The sequence below is a fragment of the Orbicella franksi genome, chromosome 5 (assembly GCF_964199315.1).
Source record: "Orbicella franksi chromosome 5, jaOrbFran1.1, whole genome shotgun sequence".
Lineage (NCBI taxonomy): Eukaryota > Metazoa > Cnidaria > Anthozoa > Scleractinia > Merulinidae > Orbicella > Orbicella franksi.
In genome coordinates this window covers 23,087,401-23,104,250 of record NC_138149.1, presented here as the reverse complement: position 1 = coordinate 23,104,250, position 16,850 = coordinate 23,087,401, and the positions used below count along the sequence as shown (strand labels likewise).

The 16,850-nt window shown below is 39.3% G+C and overlaps 1 protein-coding gene across 1 annotated transcript in view; it reads right to left on the bottom strand.

Moving 5' to 3' along the window:
• The window catches only part of LOC145487131 (uncharacterized), a 76,386-nt gene that overhangs the window by 47,933 nt on the left and 11,603 nt on the right, over positions 1-16,850 (bottom strand). Inside the window, exons 2-3 of the mRNA XM_081465858.1 lie at positions 13,605-13,732; positions 11,930-12,052 (exon numbers count right to left, since the gene is read on the bottom strand). Of these exons, the coding sequence (XP_081321984.1) occupies positions 11,930-12,052; positions 13,605-13,632 (151 nt within the window). The 5' untranslated portion in view covers positions 13,633-13,732. The remainder of the gene's footprint in view (positions 1-11,929; positions 12,053-13,604; positions 13,733-16,850) is intronic.

Below are 16,850 nucleotides of genomic sequence, written 5' to 3'. Positions count from 1 at the left end.
ATAAATATATGACCATAAAAACGTCGTGTTGACCAAATAAAAAGTGATTAGTTGACCATAAAAAAAGTCGTGTTGACCATATAAAAAGTGATTAGTTGACCATATAAAAAGTCGAGTTGACCATGTAAAAAGTGATTAGTTGACCATATAAAAAGCGAGTTGAGCATGTGAAAAGTCGAGTTGAGCATATAGAAAGTCAAACGGACTATAGGAAAATGTAGGGAATATTGATTGGTTCGGCGCCCCATAGATTGCACATACTTTAAATTCATAATCTAAATTTTGCTTCCAGGAGAATGCTATGCACCCGAAGTGTTATATTGTTTCATAAAATTCTGCTTACAAAGGGCTCGCCATCATACTCTAGGAGTACGACAGATGTGTGGTATACTTTAACAAAAATCCAAGAACGATTATGAACGGAGCGTATTCCACCATATTCGATTCGAATATTGCAGGTGTACGTCACGTGTTGTGTGCGGCTTGAATACTCTAGGATTCTATTGCTGCACAATCACATATTCGCGTCTAGAATACTTCGAATATTTTGGCTTTCACGCAGTGTGAAAGCCGAAACTGTTTATTACATTTGTTATGACCTGTTATCGCTAGAGTTATGAGTTCTCTCTTAGAGCTACCTCATCGAGAACCGTGTGTTTACCAGTACAATAGCGCATGGGTATTGTAACTCTCTGTTAACCAATGAGAACGCGCGCAGTACCTCATATATTTTATAAAGGTAAACAACTATATGATAGTGAGGAATGATCATCGCAGTAAGTTTTCCAATTTAAGCAATTGGAAAGAAAAAGCCTGAAAAAATCAGGGCTTCAACGGGATTCGAACCCGTGACCTCCGGTATCGCGGAGGTCACGGGTTCGAATCCTGTTGAAGCCCTGATTTTTTCAGGCTTCTTCTTTCCAATTGCTTAAATTGGAAAATTTACTGCGATGATCATTCCTCACTATCATATACAACCGCAGTTCATATATGAATTATTTCATATAAACTTCACATCGTAAACAACTATAATCAATTGAATTTCTTAACAGAATCTATCAAATGAGACGAAGTCCAGATTTTATTTTACGTCTCCACGCCTTCACAATTATCATAGTGAGTTGAGAGCTATTCTGATATCGATGTTTCTATCCTTAGGACTTGAGTTTTTATATACAAACATCTTCATTCATTCATTCCACTAAAAAATCCAAAGGATTGAAATTATTCACACAAGAGCAGGCCTTCATAGTAACCTGACCAAAATGGCGAATTGTTAAGGTTTTAGAAATGTAAACTTTGCGTTTGTCAGATAACTTTTAGGAGTACCCGGTGAGATCACTTTCCCTCAAGACAAGCGTTGCGAGTCCTTGTGCCAGGGAAGGAGGAATACCAATTTTGGCACTAGTCAGATCGAATCTTAAATGAGAAAAACAGGGTAATATCGGACAAGGCAGGCAAGTCAACTGCCAGAATGAATGCATGTCAACTGCTTGCACCGCGAAATGTCCCACGATCTTTTCCGTTTGCCGGCAAACAGTTTATTTTCGTCGTTGAGTTTATTAAGGTACGCCCAACACCAAGCAATTAAGACGGAATGTCCACTAACATAGCGCCAGTCATTGCACATAATGAAATATCAAAATTTTTCATATTACGCCCAGACATATAGTTTTTTAAACCCGCCATAAAATCACAAATTAGTTAAGACCTCAGGTGTGGTGAAAAACATTCAAAATTTAGTGACCCGTACTGACCTTATCATAAACCTCGCGCTGTTTAATCCACATCACAGTTTTAGCCTGGAAATTTATTGTTCAGGGGTTTTGTGAGTAAATTTTCAAGGTCACGACGAGCCGCTGAAAATCACCTAGATTCGCTTCCTCGAAATTCTCAATTATGCACACAGGCGGCAAATTTGCTACCCGGTAAAACACCGAAACACCGTAAATTTTAACATTTAGAAAGAAGAATCATGATATGGAAACGTTTAAATCCAAAGGTATAGAGACTGAAATAGGGTGTGTGTGTTTTAGTCTTGCTTGGCATTAGTTATTTTGTTTACAAGGAACCGATTATTTCCGCAGTAACATTGCAAATTTGTAGCCCTTTTCAAATGTTTAAGCTGATGGGGTCTTTTCTGGTGAGCGATGGTCATATATTAGAGGGTGGTAAAGGGGGGTATAGATCACGTTTCACGGAAAATAAAGCAGCCCTTTCACAATTCACGAAAAATTCAACATTGGCATTTCGCGCTTCACGGAAAATAAAAGAGAACGTTTTGGAAAATTACGGTTCACGGCGACTATGGAAATCACGATTCACGAGGATAGAAATGGCTATTTCACATTTCACAGGAAATAAAAAGGACCGATCACGGGTCACGAAAATACCCTTTACCACCGTCATATTAGAGCCGTGTACTAATTTTATGGGTCGATTTGTGGTTCAGGTCTGACACCCTGACTCAGGTTCTTAAATTTAGTTCCTGATTAATTTCAACCCATAGTTTAGTTCATCTCTAGTAAATCATAGCTTCTAGTGTCAATCAAAATTTGTAAATGTACTTGTATTAAACGGTTTTGTAAATCCTTCTATAAGTAGTTGCATAGCAAGCTTATTTATGTATTAATGATCTAATATAAATATAGATGTGGCCTGCCTAGATTAGCCCAGGCTATCTGCGGGTTCGCGCTGTTGCTATTGTCAAGCTTTTTTAACTTAATGTGTATATATTTCTGTAAAATTGTAAATATGCGAGTCATAATAAAAAAGTTGTTGTTGTTGTTGTCGTTGCATATATGATATAGAAAATGACAGATTTTGGGTTGATGGTTTCAAGGTTCTGGCCGTACACCTACACCAAAACTTTGGACAGTACACCCCCAACCCCCTTCCCCTAAGGAGGGGGTTTAGGGGTTGTATGACGTTTTGTATCTAACTATTTCATGCGAGAGATCAATGGCGAATGGTATATACTGTCATGGAAAAGTCAGCCATCTTCTTTTGAGGGTTGGTATAACCATTCTTGTTGCTACTAACAAGGTTTCGCAGCCGGTGGTGATATCACAGGTAGCCCAATCTTGCAAATGAGTGTCCCTCACGCTACATATATCAGTTCTCGTGTTTCACAACAATCGAATTTAAGGATTTGTTCAGGAAAAAGGGTTTTATTCTTAAGCCTAACGCATACGAAGAATCATGAATAAAAATAAGCCTATCATGCTTCTGGTACCGTATGATCAAGTTCCTGGTTTCGCGTGAGGTTTCTAGGCTGATTTATGATCATTTTAGGTGGTTTTTGGCTTCTTTGCTTTGTCCTCTATCTTTTCCCAAGGTAGGGCACTGCGTGAACCCAGCCGAACGGGTTCACTGAACGAAAATGGCCGTAAATTTGCTTCAAATGCTCCGATCGCCTCGACATTTCACATACATGGACGATAGTTTTTCGGACCATTTGGAGCGAATTTACGGCCGCTCTCGTTCAGTGGACTCGTTCGGCTGGGTCACGCAGCGTCCTACCTTGGGAAAAGACATAAGTACCATGCAAAAAGAAACTATGCCACTGTGAGATCCATCTCGTCATAGAGAGAAACTATTCTCAAAAAGCTGAAAGACTAAATTCACGCCATGAAATCTCTCGGTCTTTAACGAGGAATAAAACACAAATAGCGGTGATAAACATATTAAACTTACGCATTTTAATAACTTGACGTTTCGTATGCTACGCAACATACATTTTCAAAAGTGGAATAAAGACTGTTACAACTTTTGAAAACTATATATGAAATGTAAATAAGGGGTCTGGAAACGAGATTAAGAAACATCTGTTTCTTAACAGTAAAACAATAAAAGCCTAAGCTTATTAATAAAGTATCAGCTTCTCACTGCTGACGTTTACATTAAGAGCCGGCTTAAGTTCTTGGATGAGCAAAGTTTCTTTAATTTTACAATGATAATCTGTTTTACCAGACGCTAGAATATCAAAATGATCCCACTTGATGTTGTGACCTGTGGCTTTTATATGGTCGGCAATGGCTGATGTGGGGTCATTCTTAGTGAGAGCCTTGAAATGCTCCGTTTTCCTATCATGAAGCCGTCGTTTTGTTTTGCCTATGTAAAAGTCACTGCAGTCCCAGCAAGCAGCTTTATAAATGACCTTAGATTTCTGTGAACGATTTAGACGGTCCTTGTATTGAAAGAAAGATTTGATTCGGCGAGTGCTTTGAAAAATTATCTTAAGATTGACAAATGAACAGAAATTGTATACACATGATTTCAGACGCTTAGAGACTTGGTCACTTTGTACACCTAAGTAGGGTAATAAGATGATAATATCTTTCTTCGGAACCGTAGGGACGGGGCTGCTTGGCTTGTTTCTGTTTCTGTTTAGGACGTCGTTAATGTTGTAAGTGATAATACCTTGTGGGTAGCCATTTTGAAGCAGGAGTTTGCGAAGGTCATCAAGGGCAGATTTAAGCAGGAAAGCGGAGGAGCAAATTCGGTAACAGCGATAAGTAAGTGTACGAATGAGATTTATTTTGTACTCGCGTGGAGTGAAGGAATCCCATTTAGTATAAAGGTCAGTAAACGTCTTTTTCCGGTAGATGGATGTGGCAAAAGTGTTGTTTGTCAGCGTTTGATGAGGATGTCTAAAAAAGGAATTTCATTGTCTTGTTCAAAATCAATAGTAAATTTGATACTCTCGTGACGACTGTTTAAATATCACAGGAACTCATTAGCAGTATCTTTGCTGTCAAACATGGTGAAAGTGTCATCAACGTACCTATACCAGAGTGACGGACGAATTTGACCTTTCGTGACCCATCTTTCTCCAAAGTGACACATGAAAATGTTCGCCAAAACTGGGCCTAACGGTGAACCTATGGCTACTCCATCTATTTGGTCGTAGTATTGGTCATCGAAGAGAAAATGGCTTTTCTTAGTGGCAAATTCTAATAATTTATGCAGAGCATCACGAGGTAATGTCGGAGGATCGGGTAGAGAATACAGTTTTTCAAGACAAATCTGTATTGTTTCATCGAGTGGCACATTTGTAAATAGTGAGCAGACATCAAAGGAGCACATTATTCCATTGTCATGTTTGTGTTTTTTTGCCCAGTCTGTAAAGCTAAAAGAGTCCTTAACAGTATGTTGGTTTGTCGAAATCGGCTGAAGTATACCAACAAGGTAAGAAACAAGGTTGTAGTTGTAGGTGTTAACAGATGAAACTATAGGGCGGAACGGGCAACCGGTTTTATGAACCTTTGGGAGACCATACAGCACACCAGGAGACGATCCACTGGGTAAAATCTTGTGGAATGTTGCTTCATCAATAATTTTATCATTTCTAAGCTTGCGAAGATATGTGGACAGACTTTCTTCTCTAGATTTAGTTGGATTGTGCGTTAATGGTTTGAATTTGGTGCCATCAGAAATTAACTGTTTCATTTTGTTGAGATAAACAGATCTGCTAACAATGACAACGCCATTTCCTTTGTCCGGTTTGGTGATGATGATGCTGTGATCATTGCGTAAACCAAATAGGGCTTTCCACTCGTCCTTACTAAGAATGTTTTTCTGTTTAGAAAAGTCATAGGAATAAATGTAGTTATAGGAAATATTCCTCAGCTGACTTCTGAGTCGATCTTGGTTATCGTTGCTTAATGGAAGTTCCAGTTTAACAAGATCACGATAGAGTAACTCAAAAGAGCATTTGACATCATATTTATCAACGTTTTTAGGAGGCAGGCAGAATCGTAAACCACGTGCTAGAACGTTCTTCTCGGTGTCAGTCAAGACACGATGTGAATAGTTGAAAATGATGTCGTCGTTGTTTAAATTTGACACTTTGGGGATTCCAAATTTACGTTTCAGATTGTTGAATTTCTTTTCAAGCTTGCGCGAATTGTGCTCTTTGATCTTAAAAGCCTTCGTTTCAACAACAGAGCAAACGTGGTTGTAATCAATGGGAGAGAGAATGGTCTTCAGTGAGAAACGCGCTGACTCATACGACCGTTGGAAATTACGGCGGACAGAAGTCTTCTGGGCCAACTCATACTTCAACAAATCCTCCTTGAACCTGCGGCATGCTCTTGTTTCATGAAACTCGTCTTTGCTAAGCTTGAAATTGAGGAACTTTGGGAAAATGTGGAACAACTTGCACTTTTGTAAGAAACCAATATCCAGTGATGCCTTGTTGAAGCGTGCTAAATCCTTCTCGTAGTCTCTAACAATCTTCAACGTTTCTTGGCCATACCGCTCAAAAACTGTATCATAAAGGCTTTTATTCTTGGGCCATCGTAGTTTAACGAGGAATAAAACACAAATAGCGGTCGGTCTTGTAAACGTCTTTTTTTCCAACAATGAAACGACATAAAAAGGGAAATATTTGTTGGTTCATTGCATGTACACTTCGACACGTGACAATTTTATCACCTCCCACCTCTTGAGAGAAAGGTGTGTGTGGTGCGTAGTTTTGGCATATGGATTACATCAGATCAGTCTTTTGTACTGTTTGAATTCATTGCATGAGGGTTTTTTTATACAGAACTCCGGCGCTGAAATACAAGACCAAAAAATGACGTAGTAGAATGACAGGAAATGTATAAAACAAACAATCTGTAGAAAAAGTAGTCTATGGTATGCATTGAAAAACTAACGATTGTAGTGGAAAGTTCCTAGGGTACTCCCTTATATGGGCTATAGAGGTTTGTGCAACCCCAAAGGGTATGGTTTTTCAGCCGTTTTGGTAATAGTGCACTGGACAAAACTGTTCTGGATCGAAGTTTTCTGACAGAAATAAAAACAATCAAAGCGATGCAAAAATTTTTTTCATTGTCTTAAACCTTATTAAATTCCACACATAAAAAGATATTTTCATATAGATCACGCAAGGAAAATTTGCGTTACAGCTTATCTAAATTTGCGAGGAAATCCCAAAAGTACGGAAAATTGCGCTATTTCCGAGAAAAAATAGTTAGCGGGTCTACATCAACGTCCTAGTGTTAGACCAGTGTTGTTGTGCGAAGAATATCGTTGCGTGTTTGTGAATTTTTCTCATAATTCGACAAGTTGGCATGAAGAAGGACAATAATCCATGTTAACAGCATTGTAATCCTGTGATACGTCAGCGGTTTAGAAAATCAAAGATTCGAGTTGTGATTCTACCACTGAAGGGCCACAAGGAAAACCAAACAAAGTTATTTCAAGCTGTTATGCAAGAAAATGCGAGAAAATGACAAGCTCCAGGTGGATGAGCCCAGAAACAGGCCCAGGGGCCTGTTTCTCGAAAGACCCGGTAAATTATCGGGCCCGGTAAATCACCCGGTAAGTCCCCGTAAACTTTTCGGGTGTTTCTCGAAGCTCCCGTTATTTTCGATCCCGTTAATTTTTCCGGTAACTTGCCCGGTAGTTTACGGATGGTCATGACCTCCCGTAAAGTTACCGGGAAGTCACAAATGTTGCAAAACCAAACAAAATGGCGGCCGTGGGTGGACTTTTTTGTTTCACGGTCTTATCAAAGACGCCCCTTTCTAGCCGATATGGCTGACTGCGAAGTCACTGAACGATTTCGGCTCTCACGAGCAAGAATAGAGTGGCTCGTTGAGGAGTTTAAGGAGGAATTGGAGAGAAACACGTCGAAAAGCTGCCCGCTGGCTCCGAAAACCTAGGTAAATATAATTGTTGTTTTATTTTTTACAGTTTGAAGGCGTTTGCATGGAAGCGCTATATAACTGTGAAGTTCTATGTTATTGTTTTTCAAAACCAACAAACGGCGGGAAAAAAAATTAATGAATAGATAAACACTGTCATGTAAACGCCGATCACTCGCCGCGCGTTTTCGAAATGGCTTCTTTGTATGAACATCAAAATGGGTTCCTGTCACGCAGACCTGATCTTACTGCAAGCCAAACCTGTTTCCTGTGTTTTAATTGCAGATTCTTTTTTACTTTTTTTGGAGGAGGAAATTAGAAAACAGACATTGTACAAAAAGTAAACATAATAGAGCGATTGCGAAGAGTCGCATTAGGCGCGGTGCACAAATGCTGACAAATGTTGGTTATAGCATTTCTAGCTAGATGACACACGAAGAAGCGTACTACTCACGATAGATAAACGAGAATAAAGAACTTTAAAATCATTCTCCCCGATCACATAATTGTTTCAGTCGCATTTCTATTGATCTTAGCTTGCTTTATGCTAGAACAGTCGATTTGGGATCAGTGAAAATTACGCTTGGTGTTTGTCGGGGAAAACGATTAAATCACACCTTAAAATTTTATTAAGATCCTTCCTTATTCCCAATATTCTGTACACTTACTTAAGCGAAATTCGTATCAGTATAAATTACTGAAATAAGTGTTTGTTTCAAGTTCACACTGTTTCCTCGGCGGTCCGCAGATCTTGTTTGATTGCTCAGCGGAACATTTTGAATTAGAATGAATCACGGAAAAAGACAACACTCCTAGAAAAGAGCGAGATTGTTGATCGAAGTCTTCGAATCGAGCTACAAAAGGCAATTGATCATCACTTTCAAATAATATGACCATGCAAAATGACGATCTCTCTCAGTTGCTCTCCTTTGACACAATGATAACTTCGAAGTTAAACTTCGCAGTTTTCTGCAAAACAACAGAATCGATCAGAATCGAATGTGTACGTATAGTCCCAAGTGTTTCTCCTTCTCTCGCGAACGAGCGTGAAGCGTGCGCTAGAGATATGTAACAACCCGCTATTTTATCGGGCCCGGTAAGTACCGGGAAAATTTACGGGTGCTTCGAGAAACGCTATTTCGGGCCCGGTAAAGTTTCCCGTTAACCGGCCCGGTAAGTTGTCGGACCCGGTATTTACGGGAGCTTTGGAGAAACAGGCCCCAGAAACTAGCACTGTCCGAGGTTCTTGGCCGACAACGCTTTAACACAGCAGTATTTTGTGCACTTGTTGCTTTTACGAAGGTTGAGCTAAAAGCAGCCATCTTCAACTGTAACAGGTGAAAGACCGACCTTGTGGCAAGAACAGTGAGACTTCAAAGGAGATCACTTTGTGAAGACAGTATCGTCTTTCCCCCACGTAAGTTGTAAGTCTCTCTCGTGCTTTCTTGTCAAAATCGTCACAAAAAAATCCACCAACACGTTAGGTTTCTTAGCAAAACAACACTCCAAATAAGACTCTTTTTTCTCAGAAATCACGTGATTTTGCATACTTTTGAGACGTAGTTACCGAATTTGGACGAGGTGTAACGCAAGGCATCCTTGCGTGATCGATATAAAAATAAGTTTTCTATGTGGAATTTGGTAAAGTTAAAGAAAATCGCAAAATTATTTAGGTCACTTTTTTTGTTTAATTTTTTGTAGTAAAACGTCAATCCAGAACAGTTTTGTCCAGCGTACTAAATAGGATACCGATTTTGGCCTTTTTTTTTTTTTTTTTGAGAAATAGGATATTGTTTCTGCACTCTGGTCTTGAATTAATTATGTTTTTTTTTTAGAAGAAAGCTAGTTTTTCATGATTATCGATGAGACCATCAACAAAAGCCCTTCATAAATTATGTTTAGAGCAACTGTGCCAGCCGTAACGGCCATAAATAGCGAATCGAATTTTTGGCCAGGTTATTAATAGGGTAGGGAAAATCGCAAATTTTGGTTATAAATAGGATAAGGGTTTTGGAAAGCGGGCCACATACCCCACCCAATTTTTCTAGGAGTACCCGCACGGTGGAAAGTGAACTTGCTTGAGACGAATGGGCGCCCTTTTTGTTTCCCTTGTTAAAATCAAGAGTACCTTCGCTGCAAATCGTGTTTCACATGGAATTAATTTAAATGTTTTTGCGACTATATAGGTGCTAGTCAAAATATAAATGGTTTTCCATTGTTTGCCTTGTTTGCATCGCCTTTGGTTGATTGTGTGCTATCTTTTCGTTAGATCAACATTCAGTCTTTGCAGTTTTCGTGCGATTTCTGGCGCCGAAAAATTTTACGTTAAGATTTAAACGTTTCCATATCGCTTTCCGTATGTCCACATAGCTTTACAATACAAATTATTTATGCGTTATTAAATCTTTCGATTCATTATTCTCTAACGCGTGACAAAATCCCATCAATTGACCATTACGTGACAGACAATTTTAAATTTAACCGCCATCGGACGCCATTACATTTCAGCTCGAACCAGTGGAACACAGAACATAACACCTTGTTCTAGCAATTAAGGGACTGACGCTGGAAAGCTTCACTACTTTGACTGATTTCCATTTAAGAACAAGGGATAGGAATCTGGTGGATTATCTCGGAGTCATTAGTTGAATGTCAACAAGGAGGTGATGTACTTTACCGACTCGTGCTTCATGCGTCACAATGGTTATCGTGTAGGATTCTGAATACACAAGTACTTTAAAATATTTGAATGTAATATCTTTCAGAAGGTGAGCTAAACATGACTTGAAAACACAGTTAAAGTCCAAATACCGAGGAAATCAAATGTTCCGTTTGATTATCTGGTCAGAGGCACTTGCCTTTTGTTTTCGTTTCTAGCAGGTTGGTGTTGTGATTATCACGATTTTGAGAGCGTTACTACTCAGCGCTGTTGAAAAGCCCGAATACAATATTTAAACTAGGTTTTACAATGAAATTTCTTCTTTCGAAATGTCAGAATCTTAGGTGTTTTGGTATTTTACCGGGTAGGGAATTTGCCGCTTGAAAAAGTGTGCATAGTTAAGAATTTCGAGGAAGCGAATCTTAGTGATTTTCAGCGGTTCGTTGTGACCCTCAAAATTAACCCACAGAACTAGAATTGGTCTCAAAAGACTTGTAAACCCCTCAATAATAAATTTCCAGGCCCAAACTGGAGTGTTATTGTGATGCAGATTAAACAGAGCGAAGTTTATGATAAGGTATGAGTCACTAAATTTTGCGTGTTTTTCACCACACCTGGGTTCGTAGCTAATTTGTGATTTTTTTGGCGGGTCTAAAAAATCCTATCAGGTTTCTAGGCTTACTATAGGCGTAATATGAATTTTTTTAGTTTCCGTCATGTGACACATATTTTCGATTTGGCTCGGTCTTAGTGGACATTCCCTCTTATACTTCGACGCTAGGAAATTTATGTTAAATTCGAGTCTACCTTTTAGATGCGAAGGGCCGGCGTTTCGAATTGGCTAGTGAGAATGCAGAATGTAACATGACCGCGATCACGCTGCAACGCCAAAAAGGTGCAGTACATGGGAAGGTCATTTACTTTGCCAAAAGCCTATACTATAGATTGAGACTGCACATACTAGACATCAGTTGTGTTAACACCTCCATGACTGTCTTTGATTACAATGTTTTATCAACGTTGATCTTTGCGGCCATCTTAGGGGAAGTGTCAGGATTCGCCATGGGTGTGCACATCTGTTTCCACAATCTGCAATATTGAGTATGTGCAGTATGTGCTTGCTCCGGAGGAGGAGGGAGACTCGCCATTTTTCGGAGTCGAATGAAAGAAAAATGGTATATGCACTTCACCCTCAAAGCAGAGTGATAGTTATGGTGGGGTTCCATTCCATTTGAGCTTCTAATTGGCGCATAAATCCACTCACTGACTGCTTGCTATTGAGCTGATTATTTCAAAGTTCAAAATGGGTAAGGACCTGTTAGGACATTTTTGCCCGACCAAATATGTCGAGCGATCTGAATTTGAATTTGACCGCAACAAAGAAAGGTTTTTCATAAGAAACGTAGTTGTATTGTAATTCGGAGAAAAAAAATTAACTTGAAAAATATTCTTAGTACTATATTCTTGTGGCGTCTGATAAGGTTTTCAAATTGCTTTCGCGAGTGGATCAACTTCTGCCACCTTAAATTTTTGGGTGAAATCGAAATAAGTGAGAGCAGCTTGTGCTCTTGTAGAACACACTTTCGTGTTTAACTATTACAGTGATAATAATTACCGTGGTCAAACCGCATTGCACTCGGCTTTCCAATGGTTTGATTGTCATTTGCTGCCGTGGACTGTCTTAGGACCGACTCCTTAACAGATGTTGGAAGGCGACTTGGTACAAGCTTTGGAACATCTGTCGGAAAGAGGAATTTAAAAACCACGACTTTCAATTAAGGTTGTTTATGCAGTGAAACCTGTATTAAGCGGACACTCACTAGTGTCCGCTTAATACAGGCTGTCCGCTCTAAACAAGTTCTCATATATTGTGAATTAATGGTTAACTATTAACCCTTTTGTAACACAGTGTAAGATCAAAGACTGCTCATAGCACAATGTCCAGTCATTCAATGCATCAATCTGGAATAATCTACTTAGCTTTAAAACGGCATCACTGGACAATGTTAAGAGTCTTAGAAGAACTTTTAGAAGTAGAAAGCCCTTGAAGTGTCTGCTTATCGCTGGTTTTGAACAACAAAATGGCTCAGTATTGGTGTCCGCGTCCGCGTAACAGAGGTGTCCATTGAACGCATGTTTATTTTACAGTAAATGTGGGAAGAAAATATAGGAACGTAAGCTGGTGTTCACTTAATAGAGGGTGTACGCTTACTATAGGGTCCGCTTAATACAGGTTTCACTGTAAACGACAAAAAATGCTTTCGCCTAGCTAATGGCAATTGGAGCGAAAAGCGCAACCGTATAAATTTCACTGCAAGTACAAATGAAATCCAAATCTGAGGGCATGGTTTACTCAACTATTTATATACTTTTTTATCTTCGCCTAGAAAGTAATCAAACTGGACAAATCACTGAGATTACCGAATGATAAGTTATATTTCTGTGGACATCTTAGCGACTTACAGCTGGACTTAAGTCTCAATTTTAAGCCTAATAAGCTTCCAGTCTAAATTTTGCATTTCCACTTGTTAAAACACTGGATTATCTTATCCCCTGCCACTTTCATGCCAATGAATTTAATTATCTAAAGACACGTTTGACAGCCTCAAGAAATTTAGGTCTCCTACTCTAATAACCTGAATAGCGTAATATATATGTATTCTCGGTATTGGACTGGAATTAGCTTGCATGAGGTTCATGCGGGGCAATATCATTAAAAAGAGATAAATGTCATTTGCCTTTGAAAAGATCCCCGATTAGCCTCAGTTGCAAGCTAGTTCCAGTCCTATACCGAAAATACGAATATGGTCCCAATATTTTTCGAAGGGACAGGGATTCAAACTGTGTCAAAGTGAGGTTACTCGCCAGATTATCATGTCGTTTTCGCGACCTGTTGTAGATTGTTTGCTTAAAAAAGGCTTACAAAAGGAGGGTGGATTGACGGGCACCCCAGGACCCCCCTAGCTACGCCCCTGGGTCTATTCAAATTTCTACTTAATATACTACTCGCCTTAGTTTTCGATGAACCAGAATAGTCAACGAAGTGCGGTCCAAAAACTATAATTGTATGTATTTTTAAGCCAAAAATCAATAGTGCGTTTCCTGTCCAAAGCAACGCACGCGCGATTGTATTATTTTAGCGAATTGATAACAATTGGAGAGGTAAAAAGATTTTTGTCGTCCAATCTAAGAATCTCTACCTGATAAATGATCGTAAATAATATGTTCAAAACATGCAGAGAGGAACACTTTTGTTATAGACCCGAAAATAGACTACTGTTAAAACTGACCTTCATCTGGGGTATTGTCATCTGCCATCCTTAACTTTTATCCCAGAAACTTCTTGAAATCATGGAGTTTCCAACTTCTAAACAAAATCTTTTATTAGACCAGTAGGGGGTAAGTCCGCTCCCCAAACCTGCAAAGGAACAAAAAAAATATTTACTGAGTTTCAGTTGTTACTAGAGATTGCATTTGAAATATGCTCTATCATGGCTCCATGCGAGAGTAGACGCGCTTTTGTGAGCACCGTCTGAATGTGAATTGATGAGACTTTTTTTTTTTTTTTAATGGCAGATATATTTCAAAAACTTAAAAGAAAAAGCAGAAAGAGTAGCTCTACCTCTAGCGAAACCAACCATCTGAAGATAAAAAATCAAAATTTGACCTGTCAGAAGGGGATTGCGGAATCCACGAAATGCATTCAGTACTGGAAATGGAGGACGTGTTTCCTAAACTTGACATTGTCCTTAAAAAACTGGAGGCGATGGAAACAAAACTCGACAACCTTGACAGCTATGTCAAAAACGTGGACGCTAAAGTGAACGCCGGCGTTAACGCGTTAAGTACGAAAGTGGAAACTCTGGAGGCGACAACAAGAAATGCAATAAACTCTATCGAAGAGCTCGACAGAGGATTGCCATCCCTTAACAGCTAGGTCGAACGGCTAAAAAAACTAGCATAGGCGTACGAGCTGGGGGGACGTGGGGGGCTGCAGCCAACCCAGCTACGAAAATTACTTAATTTTTCGAGAAAAACGCTCCTGATTACAAAATAATGCTGTTAGCGTGATTTCCAGAACTCGTAAAAAAAGTTTCTATTTTTTTATGAAACTCTGTTGATTAGACGCCTGACCCGGAAACTGTAGGCCGTCAAGTGGTTTCTAAAGAGAGTTGGTACCTTAAGCAGTGCAGAGGACAGTGCCGTGTAAAGTGCCGTAAAGTGTACCATGTGTATTTGCTCCTGATCTGAAGTATCGTTGGCGCACCGAAGACGCCATGGTAATCAGTCGAAAGAGCGGCCTTTCCTTTCCTTCCAACCTTTCCTTTTAGATTTCGAGGCTTGTAAGCTACTTTCTCTGACATTTGCCTTGCAAAAAAAGGACTAAGACTGAAAGGATATGAGTGACCTGGGGTTTTCTATTAGCTAGAGGCCGGTTAAATGTCTATCATGGAAATCCACGGTAAGAATATTATTTCCTTTCCCAATTTTCCATCAACAAAACAAGGACAAGACCAAGACTTTTGTTTTTGTGGTGGCTCTGAAAAGAGCCGTTTGAAATGTCTTAACAATGTATTTTAATTTCTTTCTTGAACTTTTCTCTGGAGGTGTTCCTCTAGTATATCCATGTTGTTTGCCATCTCATTGACGTGGCTTCTGAATTCATAAAAAGCTTGCAGTGTACGCTGCGCACGCAGTGTATCTCGAAGGATTCCTGCAATGCCTCATGTTGTTCTTTGAAAGTCTTGAGTATGTCGAGACGCTCGTCTCGAATATAGGATAGCTCCTATACTCGCTCATCCAAACGGTCCATCTTGAAACACAGCTGTCTCTGTTGCTGATCAGCTGATAGCTGAACGAACGCCATGAAAGGAAGAACTTTTCTGTTAATAAGTTCAACTAGATTGAGAATATCGATAGAGGTCATTGAGTATGTAGGCTTTCAATATAACTATCTTTGTGAACGTTTTTGCAATTTGAGTGTGTTTGCATCCTGATTTCAACACTTACGCATTTGGGCATTGCGTACTTTTTTCGGGCAAGAAGGTCATCGCCCTCTCCCCACCCCTCCCCCCCCCCCCCCATGTCAGAAGGTGCCCATACGCCTATGGTCTTACACATGAGATGTATGAGCCCCAAATGACAAGGCCATAAGTTATAGACGGTAACACGACCTTGCAATAGTAATCTAACTGGGCGTTAGTCTGTAAAAAATTGAATAATTTCAGAGGATTTGGTTTCTGCATAATTCTTTTATTTCACTCTGAGACATGCTTGTTCCACTTGAGTTCACTGTCAATTTCCTGGCCTTTAAAACCTAGTATAGGCCACTTGTGAAATAACTGGAATTGGAGAAGAGAACTGGACTATAACATGGTAGTTGGTATACACAGACCTACATACATACATACTTTATTTATTTTAACACGTTAAAATCTTCAGTGAATTATTATTTAGCTCTTATTAACCGAGCAGGAGGTCTGTATAGGAGAATCTTGACCGGGGTAAAATGAATGCTGAGTCACACACTCTCCAATCAAACTATAACGTTGTAACGTCTTCAACGAGAAACACCCAAATGGACACTTCTGTCTTTTCAGCAAGGCATTGTTCATTGAAAATGAAAATGTTCACAGGATTTCACTTGGGCAAAAAGAATATAGAATCGAAAAGGAAAACTCTGAGTCCCTAACTGCTGACTAGTGAACTACGAGAGACTCGTGGGCAAGCACGCTTTTCATGCTAAGATCAGTTCCACTTCCTTCTCATTAGCAATAAAACTTTGCTAGACGCGGTGTACAAAGACCATTCCTCTTCAACTGACTGTGAGCTCTGATTTTTATTTATTTTCTTTGTTATCGTGAATGTTTCAATGTTTCTATCTATTGCGTAATCACCGGTAACTGATCCGTCCGAAATGGGTTTTAAACTAAAGCGTACACAACTCTTCATAATCACTTCGCGTGAGTTTAGTCAGCCAGAAAGTGTTTATAGCTGATTTGCACATTGTCGTCATTTGACTACAATTACCAGAATTCCTTTCGTTCTTTGTTATTTAAATTTTGAATTCCCAGTGGGATTTAAATAACAATATGCCCTAATTAGCATTAGAAACAGAAAAAGTGAAGGATTCTGGTAGTTGTAGTCAAATGACGTCATCATGCAAATCGCCTATTGCCTAAGTACCAAAAGATTTGTCACGGTTACCAAAACAGTAACTACAAACATAACATTACCAGGTCAGCTGGTAAATTTCCATTCATGTTGTATATTGAATTTGGCACGTAAGAATGTGTATTTAAATAGACCCGACTAAACATTAAAGTTGGGAATTCGTTATTCATATTTTTCTTCTTCTTTTTTTTTTACTATTTCACTCTTGGTGCCGGCTTTTCGCGCGGCTTCCGTCTGTGCGCTAGTGCACAGCGATGTCTAATATGCCATGATTGTTCCCTAAAGGGATTTATCCTGCGCAGATCAAGTGTATTCTTCCTTTTTCTGCATTACGTCCATTGGTCCACACTTTAACTATCAGC